General features: G+C 45.8%; 1 protein-coding gene across 1 annotated transcript; it reads left to right on the top strand.

Moving 5' to 3' along the window:
- Positions 1-1,366, top strand: LOC136552372 (peroxidase 7-like). The gene is made up of 3 exons (XM_066543920.1): positions 1-384; positions 503-860; positions 969-1,366. Exons 1-3 carry the CDS (start codon positions 1-3, stop codon positions 1,364-1,366), a joined length of 1,140 nt encoding a protein of 379 aa, XP_066400017.1.
- Positions 1,367-12,213: the final 10,847 nt, after the last annotated feature.

Genomic DNA, 12,213 nt, shown 5'->3' with positions numbered 1-12,213 from the left:
ATGAGGACGCCGCGGGCTGTCTCCTCGTTCCTGGCCCTCTCCGGGTTCCTCCTCCTCCTCGCCGTCTCGGTGGCCGCGACAGGCTACGGCGCTTCGCCGGGGGAGAACGGCTATGCTGGCGGACACCACGATGCTCAAGCGGGTTCCAACGGTTACAGTGGCGACGGCGCTGCGGCCGGTTCGAATGGCGGCGGCGGCGGCCAGGAAGGCAGCTACACGGTGCCGTACCAGAAGTCCGTGGACGGCCTTGACGAGAGGTACTACGAGAAGTCGTGCCCGGACATGGAGAAAATCGTCGGGACGGCTGTGATGAAGGCTGTGAAAGCCGACGAGACCCTCGCCGCCAGCATCATCCGCCTCTTCTTCCACGACTTCGCCGTCGGGGTACGTAATAAGCTAGTACAGTAGAACAGAAGCCTAACTAATTTATGGTCGACTGGTCGGTGAATGGGCGAATTGACATGGTGGAGATTGTGGTGTTGCCGGCGGTCGGTGCGTGCAGGGCGTGGACGGGTCGGTCCTGATAGACGTGCCCGGGCAGAGCGAGAAGTACGCGCAGGCGAGCAGGACGCTGCGCGGCTTCGAGCTGATCGAGGAGATCAAGAAGGAGCTGGAAGCCAAGTGCCACGCCACCGTCTCCTGCGCCGACATCCTCACCGCCGCCGCCCGCGACGCCGTCGCCTCGCCCGCGGTCAGGGGCCCTTACTGGTCGCTCAAGTACGGGCGCAAGGACCGGAAGGGCTACTTCAGCGCCGACGCGGCCGACCGCGACGTCCCCATGAACGGCCAGAGCGTCAACCAGCTCATCGCCTTCTTCGAGAAGAACGGGCTCAACATCCAAGACCTCGTCGCCCTCTCCGGTGAGTCCTGACTCCTGAGTCGTGAGTGCGTGCAATGCATCGGTCGTGTACATACACACTAACACACACACACGCTGACATACAGTGGACATGCATGCATGCGTGCAGGAGCTCACACGATCGGTCGCGCGACGTGCGGCGCGGTGAGGCCGGGGCTGTTGGGCCGGCTGAAGGCAGGCACGCTGGACCGGCAGTACGGCGACTTCCTGCAGCGCAAGTGCGCCGGCGGCGGCGACGCGGAGTACGTGGAGCTGGACGGCGAGACGCCCACGGCGTTCGACAACCAGTTCTACAAGAACCTGCTGCACGGGAAGGGGCTGCTGGACACGGACCAGAAGCTGCTCGCGGACTCCCGGACGGGCGGGTTCGTCAGGTCCTACGCCGACCAGAAGTCCCAGGCCTTCGTCGGCCAATTCGCCCAGTCCATGCGCCGCCTCGGCGAGGTCCAGGTGCTCACAGGAAACGAGGGCGAGGTCCGCCGCAAGTGCTCCGCCGTCAACTACTAATCAATCACCATACAACCGAGCTAGGAGATGCATCATGCGTGCACACCTACTATTCGGCGGCGAACCATCTCGAGTTTCTATTTTGGCGTCTTGAATGTGCTAATCTTTCTTTTTGTATGTAGAATGTGCTGCGTATTTCATTCGTTCAGTGATCTACACGTACTGGTACTGGTACTGGTACATGCATATATTGGCCATGAGTGTCTTGGAGCCATGCATGTCCGTCCGTCCATTTCAAAGGCTGCAATCAAACATTTTGAACCATATAGTGATACCATCTCAATGTCGTCAATGTGTGATGATGGGTTGTTGAGCAAGAAGAAGAGTTTTCACGGGGCTAATAATATCGATTTTTTAGGTATTATTTATGTGATGTGATGAGCTGAAATGAAACGCACGGATTTCTCAGAAAAGCAACGGAAAAGGCCCCCAACAAACTACAAACGGGCCTCCATTTTGTATCCTGAAAAAGAAAAGAAGATAACAGAGCAGGCTAAATTAAAATGTCAATCAGAAGAGCACGTGTGCCACTAGGACATCAAATAGGGCAGGGCCTCGTCCTAGCATGGCCCATTAAGCAGTACAGACACGGTGCCTAGGGGGCTCGCGTTCAAGCATAGAGAATTCGTCAGTGCGTGAGCTCTGAGCAGTGCAGCTTGCAGCCGTTGATGACTAGACTACAGCAGCATAGGACACGGCGGCAATCTGTTGATGTGGGTCTACGCCATCTGTGATCTCTCTATCAGGTCGGATCGGCATTCCCACAACAAAAAGAGAAGAACAAATAGCTAGCGTGTTTAGTTTTAGGAAGTTGGAATTTTGGGTTAGTGCAGTATTTTTGTTTTTATTTGGCGATTAGTGTTCAAACATGGACTAATTAGGCTTAAAACGTCCGTCTCGTAATTTTCCACCAAACTGTGTAATTAGTTTTTTTCATCTACATTTAATGTTTCATACACGGACCGCAAATATTCGATATGATAGGTATTGTATCACTTTTTGAAATTTGGGGTGGAGCTGAACCCGCTATGGATGAGTACTAAGGTGCAGAGAATGGCCCATGCATCACGGTTTCATTATTATGTCTACCCTAGCACTAGCACTAGCAGGGAACTGAAAGCAGGGCAGCGCATCTGCGCATGGGATTGTCCAGATAGGATTTTTGGAGACTGCTTCGGCTGCCTGTAAACGCAGCTGCTGTTGGCTGTCAGTACAGTAATTTTGTGGCAGCCAGCTGTTGCAGCAACAGCAGTGGTTGTAAGGCCTTGTTTTGATGCCATCCAAATTCCAAGTTTTTTTACTCTCTCTCCATCACATCAATTTTTAGCCGCTTACATGGAGTATTAAATGTAGGTAAAAAAAATAACTAATTACACAGTTCAGTTGGAAATCACGAGATGAATCTTTTGAGCCTAGTTGGTCCACGAATGGACAATATTTACCAAATAAGACGAAAGTGGTACTATTCATCAGGTTCAAATTTTTTCGCAATCTAAACGAGGCCTAAATTAAAAACCGGCCGCCGAACAGGGTTAATTAGCTTTGAGAAACCGAAATACAAAGAGCGGAAGCGTGTCAACCGCTCTGCTATGTCGGGCGTTGAGCTGATTTACCGTGTGTGAACTTTGTTCTGCTGGAATCAGGCAGGAACCTCTCTGGGGGCTCAGCGTTGTTGATTGACAATGGCCACTGCCACAGTCTATGACAGAGTAGTAGATTCCATATATGCAGGTCTAAGAAACAGGTCAAGACACCATTTAATAAATAGATACATACATTCTTCTTCATTTGGCTTGCAATCAGATTTAAACAAGTCATTTGCTAGATGAGTTGGGACGGGAATCGCCCTATTTGCTTGGGCTTGTTTGGCTGATAAGTCATGGCTAAAAGTATTGTTGGTTGATTCGGTGTAAGAGAAAAATATTATTCGTTGGCTGAAAAAGTACGGTTTACAAGTCAAACAAGCCCAAATAAACAGGTGAATATGGCGAATGAGAAATTCGTCTGGCTCCCGGCTGCCGGGCGTATGGAGGCACGCGGCGTGCCGCCAGGGGGGTCCCCGAGGCGGGGCTCCGTGGGCTGCGGCACGAAAGCCGCCGCCATGCATCTTTCCTTTCCGCTCTATCCACCGGCGCACGCGGAGCAGAACGTGGGTTATGGTTGATCGCTGGCCCAGCAACGAAGGCTACGTTGCAACAACATGCGTTTTGCTCGTCATCCTCATCATCGTCTCCTGCCTTTTTATTACGAAAAATGATTCAAAGAGGAGAAGAGATATATAACGATTGCCGTTTGTTTGTTTATTAGAGAAACAATATGTGGAGATGTCGATTACCTTACCTAGTATAAGTTGGTTGGTGGTTTTTTGGATAACTAAGGGATCCATGGGGGCCCAATGACAAGTTGCTGGGCTTTTCCCCCTTTTTTTAATATAAAACCGGATAGCCAAACCGGGCCAGCCCGGAGCCCAGCTATCTTTTGTGTTTTATGCAAGCTTTGTAGTAGTGTACTATTGATGCATGTTTTATATAGATACGCAGCCAGTGATAGATGCAGAACTAGCTGTAGCTGATGAGTAAAAATAAGAGTGATCTTACTTCTCAGAATATATATGTAAGAGCAAAAACAAACACGGAGAAGACGGCAAAGATCTCCATGTGCTGAACCTGAACCTTCTCTTCCGGTCAATAACTACAGCTGATTTGAGAGATACTCCATCTCCATGCAGCTGTGATGGATCAGTATGCATGTTTCTGGAAGATAGCATCTGTCCGTTGGCCGGTCTAGTACACGATTTTCTTCCCCTTCGGAACACGCTACCTACTCCCATCCCTGCATTCACGTCGCTGTGTCACCACTCACCAATACAAGCAGAGGCATTAAACAGCATTCCGCGTTCGAGCCTGTAGGTACCTTGGATAAGAATTGAAATAGAGGAATAGAAAAAACTGTACGAATAGGATTGGTGTGCAGTGGTAAAATATAGAAAAGAAAAAACTACAGAAAATAACAAGCAAGAGGTATTTGGAATACCGGAATTCATAACAAGAGAATCGGCAAAATATACGAACGATAATGGATCATTATTAGTGTCTAATGATAATATGTTAATTGCATAGTTTGTCTGTATTCCTCCTCCACGTGGGGCCATTGGCGCCCATGTACTCAAACCATGATAGTTTATTGTTCAATACAGGCATTGTTTAGATTGCAAGTTTTTCCACTTTCTCCATCACATTAAATTTTTGGACACATGCATTGAGTATTAAATGTAGATAAAAAATAACTAATTACACAGTTTGATTGTAAATTACGAGACGAATCTTTTGAGCCTAGTTAGGCCATGATTGGACAATAATTGTTAAATACAAACGAAAGTGCTACAGTGCCAAATACTGATTCTTAACCTCAATCTAAACAAGGCCACCGCACAGGTTATCTCCTTTATCTATTGCTAGCACGGATAACCTCCACTCTTCTCACTCTTCATCATCACAGAATCATCGACGGAGAGTGAGCTGCTGCATCGGTCTTCGTGAAGGAAGAAAAACCACGAGAATTGTTGGATGCTTTTTTTTCCTGTGTTTTGAACGGAAGTTGCAAATTCCTTTGTTCCAAACTGGTAAACTGCAAAGCCTTTCCATAGGAATAAATTCCTCTATTTCTTTTAAAAATCCTTCAATCCAAACAGGGCCTAAACGTTTATTAGTTTCCAATTTTTTTTTAAGAAATGAAGTCAAAAACTTTGCCGCAATTTCTATTAGACGAAAAAAGAAAAAAGACAAGTGCCAACCCAGTTTTATGAATGAAAACCGGGCCTAGAAAAACCATACAACTGAGTAGAGTGCCCCACTCATCTACAACTTTAACTTAGATACAACTGTCACAACTCACGCCAACACTTGCAACTTGGTCGAAACGACCCAACTAACAACAGTCCAACTAATAACAACTCCAACTTGGTCGAGACGACCCAACTACCACCTCAACAAGGTCAACTTACAACTGAACATGGACTGAGGAAACAAAGACAACCTGCCGGGCGACACTCAACATCACAGCAAGGGGCACCACCAAGACTAGACGACAATGAGCAACCATGGAACTAGAAAGCCTAGCAATGCCTCCAAGAAGCAAACGACGCTAAAAGCGCCAACAAGCTAGCCCATCAAGGAAAGGTATTCACCTGCAACATCCAACACGGTAGGAGAGGTAGAAAAGGATGCCTCCAAAGAGGGAAAGGGGGTCCGCAGACGTCATCATCCAAGCTTTAGCCCTGACCTCAAACAACCTCCACACCTGTCGCCGCCGGAGACCTAACCCTACCAAAGAGGCAGGATGTGGTGATGGGTCAGCAGCAGCCCCGCCCGCCCGCCACCCCAAAGGGCGCCGGCCAGGAGAAGCACCGGGAGAAGTTCGCCAGAGAGTCCACCCCCATCGAAACTGGCAAAGCCGTCCAGTAGCAAGCAGATTCAGCCAGCTCCGCCATGAAACCCACCTGAGGAGGGAGAAAGGCAGGATGGCGGGGAGAAGAGGGACAGGATCAGAAGAAGCCTCAGTCGCCCAGCCCACCACCGTCCCAACCCCTGCCGAGTCGGCCCCGCATGAACCACGCCGCGCAAGGCCTCCAGTAGCCTCCGCACCGAGCAGCCACGCCAACACAGGCACAACGGATCGAGCGCCAGAACCCGCCACCATGAGGCCAGAAAGAACGAGCGCCCCACTCGCCGCCGCATCTCCGCGCCATAGTGCCCGCATCCGCCGACGCCTCCCACCACCGCACCGATGCGCCCGCGACCATGCACAGGGGCACGGGAGACATCGGATTCGGCCAAGTCAGCCACCTAGAGCAGCCGTACTGGCTGGCCAACGTCGTTCAGGCCACCAACTCCGGCCAGGCCAGCCACGCGGACGCCCTCCTCCGTCCAGAGAGCGCCGGATCCGGACACCCAGGTGTCGGATCCGGCTGCCCAGACCCTGAATCAGACCATGCCGGAGCTGCCGCTACTGCTAGGTCATGGAGAAAGGGGAGAAAACGGAGGAGAGGAAGGAGCGCCCACACCACTACTTCGCCGCCACCACCAGGAGGAGCCCCGCTGCCACCATCCCGACAAGTCGCACGGCCCTGCCGGCAGCCGACGTGGTGGGAGAGGGAGGGGGAGGGTGGGGGCGGCGATGGGGCTCGACTGTGCCCGAGTCGCCCGCGTGGGGGGCGACGTGGAGGTGTTTTCGCCACCTTTGCCACTGCATTGGTTTCCAATACATACAGTCAAACTGCTTCAATTGCGTTGACGATTAAAAAGTTAAGTTACTCATCCGAACAAGACCTAAATACGATTAACTACATCTACTAATTGGGGCCCTAGAGGCCTTAATTGCTTCATCGCTCACCCTGGAATATGCTCACCGCTCGCAACGTGTGTTTCACAGTACGCAGACTATGAAGCTGGAGTTAGGGCCAAATCGAGCCACGACTCTGAGACTCCCTGTCAATCACGCTCCAGCCTTGAAAACTTCACTTTTTTCACTCTGTTTTCCATGCATACATTTTCAAGAGAAAAAAAAAGGTCACACGACGCCATTATATTATCTGGGAGTAGCTAGTGTGACTGCATACACCAAATACTTTTTTTTTTACTGTTAAGTTCGCCTTGTGACGCATTTCATTTTTGTTTCTCAGAAAAGAAAGCAGGTTCATCTGCATTAGGGTCCGTAGCAAGGAATTAGGAGTAGTAACTGACATATATGATAATTTAAATTTTGCTTATGTGGAATGTAAATATGTAATACATTACTTGATCCTGAGGAAGAACAGAAAATTAAAACGATCGATGACACATTTCTTAGTAACGGCCAGTGATCTGACCACCGGCATACAATGACTTTAGTTACCTTTTTCCTCGAGGTTGAGGCTCATGCAATTCTCAATCATGATAAACATCCCGCCTGCCACCTGTAATAATTAATAACAAATATATAAACACAACACTACGCCTGCGCGTAAAAGTTGGGGCAGGAAAGGATGGATTGAAACCATTTGTATCATGCATCCATGCTAGGCTCTTTTTCGATCCTTCTAAAATTAGTATACTCTAACTCTTAGCACTTGCTAGGAGCTTTCATCTTGCTAATTCTTTGTAATAGCTAACATAACGCCTACGGTTGCTAGACCAGTTGGTCAAGTCTCCGAGTGGCGTCCCCTCGTGACCAGAGTTCGAATCCTTAGTCATGCAAATTTATGGTCGGCGGTGTGGAAAAATTCTCTCGCCTATCCCGCGTTCCCAAAGCAAAGATAAAATGGACCGATCCTCTCATCCGGAGTAACGGACCCTTGTGTGCGGACGGGGCATAGTGGTTCGAGGGTTTTCTCAGGCTGAGTAAGAAGTCCTCTACCTTAAGCTAAAATAGCTCGGGGGTGTCTACCCCGCTAGCCTAATTTTTTTAATAGCTACTAGCATAACTATTGGTTCACCAAGTTTGTACTACTGTGCGCACAAAACACTTGGGTTGCGATTTTTGTATTGAATTCCCTAATGGCAATGCTTAACTATTTAAAGGTCATCAATATTCAACCCTGAGTTCTCAATACTTCAGCTCTTCAGAGATCCTCCTCCTTTGCGACAGATCGACTCTTGAACGATTTTCACCTTTCAATCCTGAGTCCTTGATCACTTTAATTTTCATTAACACTTGGAGACATATATATATGCATTGGTGACTTAACATTCAATGTTGTCATTAACCACATTAGTCACACATTCAATGTTATCATTAACCACTGAAACTGCTTCCCTGAGGGGCCTGGATGCTCATAGTCACACTACTCATATAATGGTCTGGCCGGTTGAGCCCATACGTGTCGTGACTCCACTGTACCATAGCTTGACACACGAGGGGAGGGTGTTGGCTTGCCTTCCACATTTATCTTAATCTTCGAACAGGTGCGCATAATAGATCGAAAAACTTTGCTGGCACCTGGTTGGTTGAGCCCGTGCGTGTCACGACTCCACATGGCTTGGCTCGATGCGGGCCCAGGGGAGGGGGCCGTGTTCGTCTTTCTTAATCTGACATGTGTACAGAATAGCCACCTATTTAAGATGAGTGAATCTCCATTTAATTTCGTTTCTGTATAAGATTAATCATTTATTACACCTAGTATTGTTAAGTGGCCATGCAACAAGTTGTACGTCAAGTTGCAACGCACCCATATATTTGATAGAACGTACATATTAACATATATGCATATAAAAAGAAACAAATGCCCAAACTAGGTAGCACTAGCACACCTGATTATATATCAACTGGGGGACAAGCAACAAATTCGATCCCCTGGTTGAGCATTAATGCATTATGCGCGGCTATATATATACGAGCTCCAGCCAAGTGTTTGTGTTTAGTTGGATCGACAAGTCAACTAGTACTCAACTTGACAGACGACGACCCTGTTCGTTTATCTTATAATCCGTCTTTTTCAGCTTATTTTTTCGGCTAGAATAATATTTCTCTCTCACAACAAATCAGCTAGAACAACGTTTCGGTTTGTTTTTTCAGCGAAGCGAACGAAACCGACATTGCTGGCTAACCTTCGAAGCTCAGTTCGATCATCATCAACTTCCACAAAAGGTGGAGGGATTGTATTCCCATATGTGCTGTGCATGTGCATATCTATAAAATGATGTGAATGATGTTGTTGTGTATGTGGAGTACTATAAGTTATCCCCTTTTAATACATGTGTATATACTAGTACGGTACCATCGCTAGCTAGATCCAAAAAAAACGAGCAAAATCCTCTTCAGAGAGCGAAACCGAACACAAAGAAAACGGCAAAGAAGGCCATGTGACGAAGCTTCTCTTCCCGGTCAATGCCACACGCTACGTACTAGTTTTGTGAGTTATGCGGCTGTGATGGATAGGTCAAATATGTCTGTGGAAAGATAGCCCTATATCATAATTTGTTTCATTGATCCAACCACAATTTTTTTTCTCACGTTAGTTAGGAACAGTATATATAATATTAGTGCATGACCATTCATGCATCTGTCGTGAAGCAGCAGGCAAAAAATATTCTTCTTGAGCCTGCTAAACTCTTTTCTTTTCAAAAAAAAGAAGAAGATGTCCATACATGCAGTCGATCAAGTCCGTTCGCCTTTTGACTAGCAATATTATACATTTGTGCATTTATGCATCATTCATGTTAAACGATATACTAATTAGTAGCAGATATATCTAAATATAATAAGGAGAAAACTAACAAGAGTGTAGGCAAAGGCTAAGGCCGGTTTATATCTCATATTGATAATAATTAGCTGCTAAAAAAAGCTGAGATTGTGTTTGAATCTTTAGCTAATGTATTATTACCTATCACACAGCTAACAATTAGCTAATAGCAGCTAGTTTCTCCCAGCTAATACAACTAATATAGTTACTCCTTTAGTCCCTGAATAAATTAATTCATGTAGTTGTTTTAAGTCAATCTTTTTACAATTCCATCAAATTATAGAAAAGAATGCCAAGATTTATGAGTAACACCATAAACTATATTCATATACTTATTTTGTGTCACTAATATTTATATTTTTCTATTAAATTTAGATAAATATGAAAAATATGGACTTAGGATAATTATAGAAATTGATTTATTTAGGAACGAGAAGTAACTAAATCGGTCGATTCAAATGGAACCTTAGAGCATCTCTAAGAGTTCCAAAACCCACTCTCAATATTTATTTTTTGACGAGATTGAAAAAAACTACCCTCCAACAACTTCCTATCTCAACTCCTAATTTTTCTGCACTTGAAAAAATCAACCCAATCGTACGGAAATAAACGCGCGAGTTTCGATCGGCCAATCTCAAGGTGGAAGGACGTGCGACATGCTTCCCAATACAAATGTATAAGAGAGAAACAAATTAAAGTATAAAAGTGGTTATTAAGTGATTTAGAAATAACTTAGGAGTCTTGATGTAAAATTATCTTCTATATTTTAAGAGTGAGATTTTATAAACTGTTGGAGAAACTCAATAAATATGTTCCCAATTTTCTTTAGACACTTGAAAAACTAATTGATTTACCAATTATTTTTTTTCAGAAATTGGTGGAGATGCTCTTAGTATATCGCTGTATACCTTTTATTTTGGAAAGAGATTTCAACGACCGTACGTTATGGATAGGTGCAATAAAAAAAATCAAAGGAAACATTCGCAACCGCAACGTGCATGATGCACGAATTGGACACACGCGTGCAGAGCTTCACGATGTCGGCATGTCGCGCCACGTAGAAAACAACGACCTGCGCCGTACGTCCGCCATACGTACGTGTAGCTGCCATAGCCGCTAGGGTCGTCGTCGATCGGAGTGGGGTGCAAGCTTGGCAGATGGGCTACCAATCGAACTGCCACGTCGATCTCCTACGCTAACGCTATACGCACAATGTGACGAACTGACGATGAACAAACCTATCTAGGTTGCTGGTCGTGAAGCATCGGGATCAATTATTATCGACTTATCGGTGGGCGTGTGTGAGCATGCTGCCTACTCCCTCTATCCCAAAATAGGAGACATTCTTAACTTATTTGAAAGTATAAATGTGAACGTACGTCTTCAGAAGTTGCCTACATCTCTGCGTTTCCGGCTGACCATTTTCAGAAAACAGAGGGCGCTAGCTGTTGCTTTGTCGGACAGGCGTCAGAAACAATGGGGGGTGAAACCGCAAACCGGCATTCTGAAACTAAACACGGATGGTGCATTTGACAATGACAGTAAGAAGGGCGGCTGGTGCTTCATTATTAGGGATGCTGAGGCCGGGCCGTGCGGTGCGCTCAGGAGCCGGGAGAGTGGATTTTTTCTGATAGATGAGTTCCATGCCGAACTTTTGGGATGTTATGCAGGTCTGCAGGAAGCAGCTAACATGGACATTGCGCAACTCACACTGAAAGTGGATGCGTCTATGGTGAAGTAAGCACTGGAGAACGATGACTATCATCTGTCAATGATGGGAGGAGTCTTAACTGAACTGAAGTTGTTGATGCACGATGAGTTCAATCTCTGTAATACAAGTCTTTGTCGTGGTGAATGTAATAGTGTAGCACATGCTTTAGCTGCCATTGGTTCTAAACTCCATGGTGAGTGTAATTTGTCTTGGGATGGTGTACCTCATGAGATTGAGGCCTTGGTGACCAGCCATTTAGCTAGGTCCGATGAGTAATATAAAGTCCAAAAGTTTGAAAAAAATAGGAGACATTGTCGCTTCCTGATAAGTCAACTTTATTTAACTTTGACTAATTATATATATATATATATATATATATATATATATATATATATATATATATATATATGTATAATGTCCTTTCATAATAAACTTATTTAAAAATATAAATGTTACACGTATCTTTTATAAACCTAGTCAAAGTTGAAAAGTTTGACCTGTATGTATCTCGTAACATCTTCCTTTCTTGGACCGAGGAAGTGGGTTTCTGTTTGATTTTATTTGATTTGATAGAGGCGTGCATGCATGCAAGGGCGGTGGCATTAACGACGATGACCACGGTACGTTTCACTTTCACCTGCTCGATTATGAACCGACACGAATTCTCGTCTGATGAGGACTCAGACTCAGAGAGAGAACATTGAAGTGATCACTGCACAGGAGTACTGTACTAATATTCATCCTGCATGGTACTAATATTCGTCGGGCATCGGTTGCTTGTAATCGAAATAAAGGTTTCATTTTCCCTCTGTCCCCTGGTGATTAGGAGTTTACGGCCACATCGTTTTCAAATTTACCAAAAAAAAAACAATCGAAATATCAAACATACCATGAAATTCGAATTCGAACGAGATAAAT

The sequence above is a fragment of the Miscanthus floridulus genome, chromosome 4, assembly GCF_019320115.1.
Source record: "Miscanthus floridulus cultivar M001 chromosome 4, ASM1932011v1, whole genome shotgun sequence".
Classification (NCBI taxonomy): domain Eukaryota; kingdom Viridiplantae; phylum Streptophyta; class Magnoliopsida; order Poales; family Poaceae; genus Miscanthus; species Miscanthus floridulus.
Note: the sequence above shows the minus strand (reverse complement) of the source record. Positions and strands in the feature narration are given on the sequence as shown.

Bases quoted from the DNA above. Each gene is read 5' to 3' on its own strand.
- LOC136552372 (XM_066543920.1), top strand. From the start codon at position 1: ATGAGGACGCCGCGGGCTGTCTCCTCGTTCCTGGCCCTCTCCGGGTTC. The intron at 385-502 runs GTACGTAATAAG...CGGTGCGTGCAG, and splicing joins TCCACGACTTCGCCGTCGGG to GGCGTGGACGGGTCGGTCCT. The intron at 861-968 runs GTGAGTCCTGAC...GCATGCGTGCAG, and splicing joins AGACCTCGTCGCCCTCTCCG to GAGCTCACACGATCGGTCGC.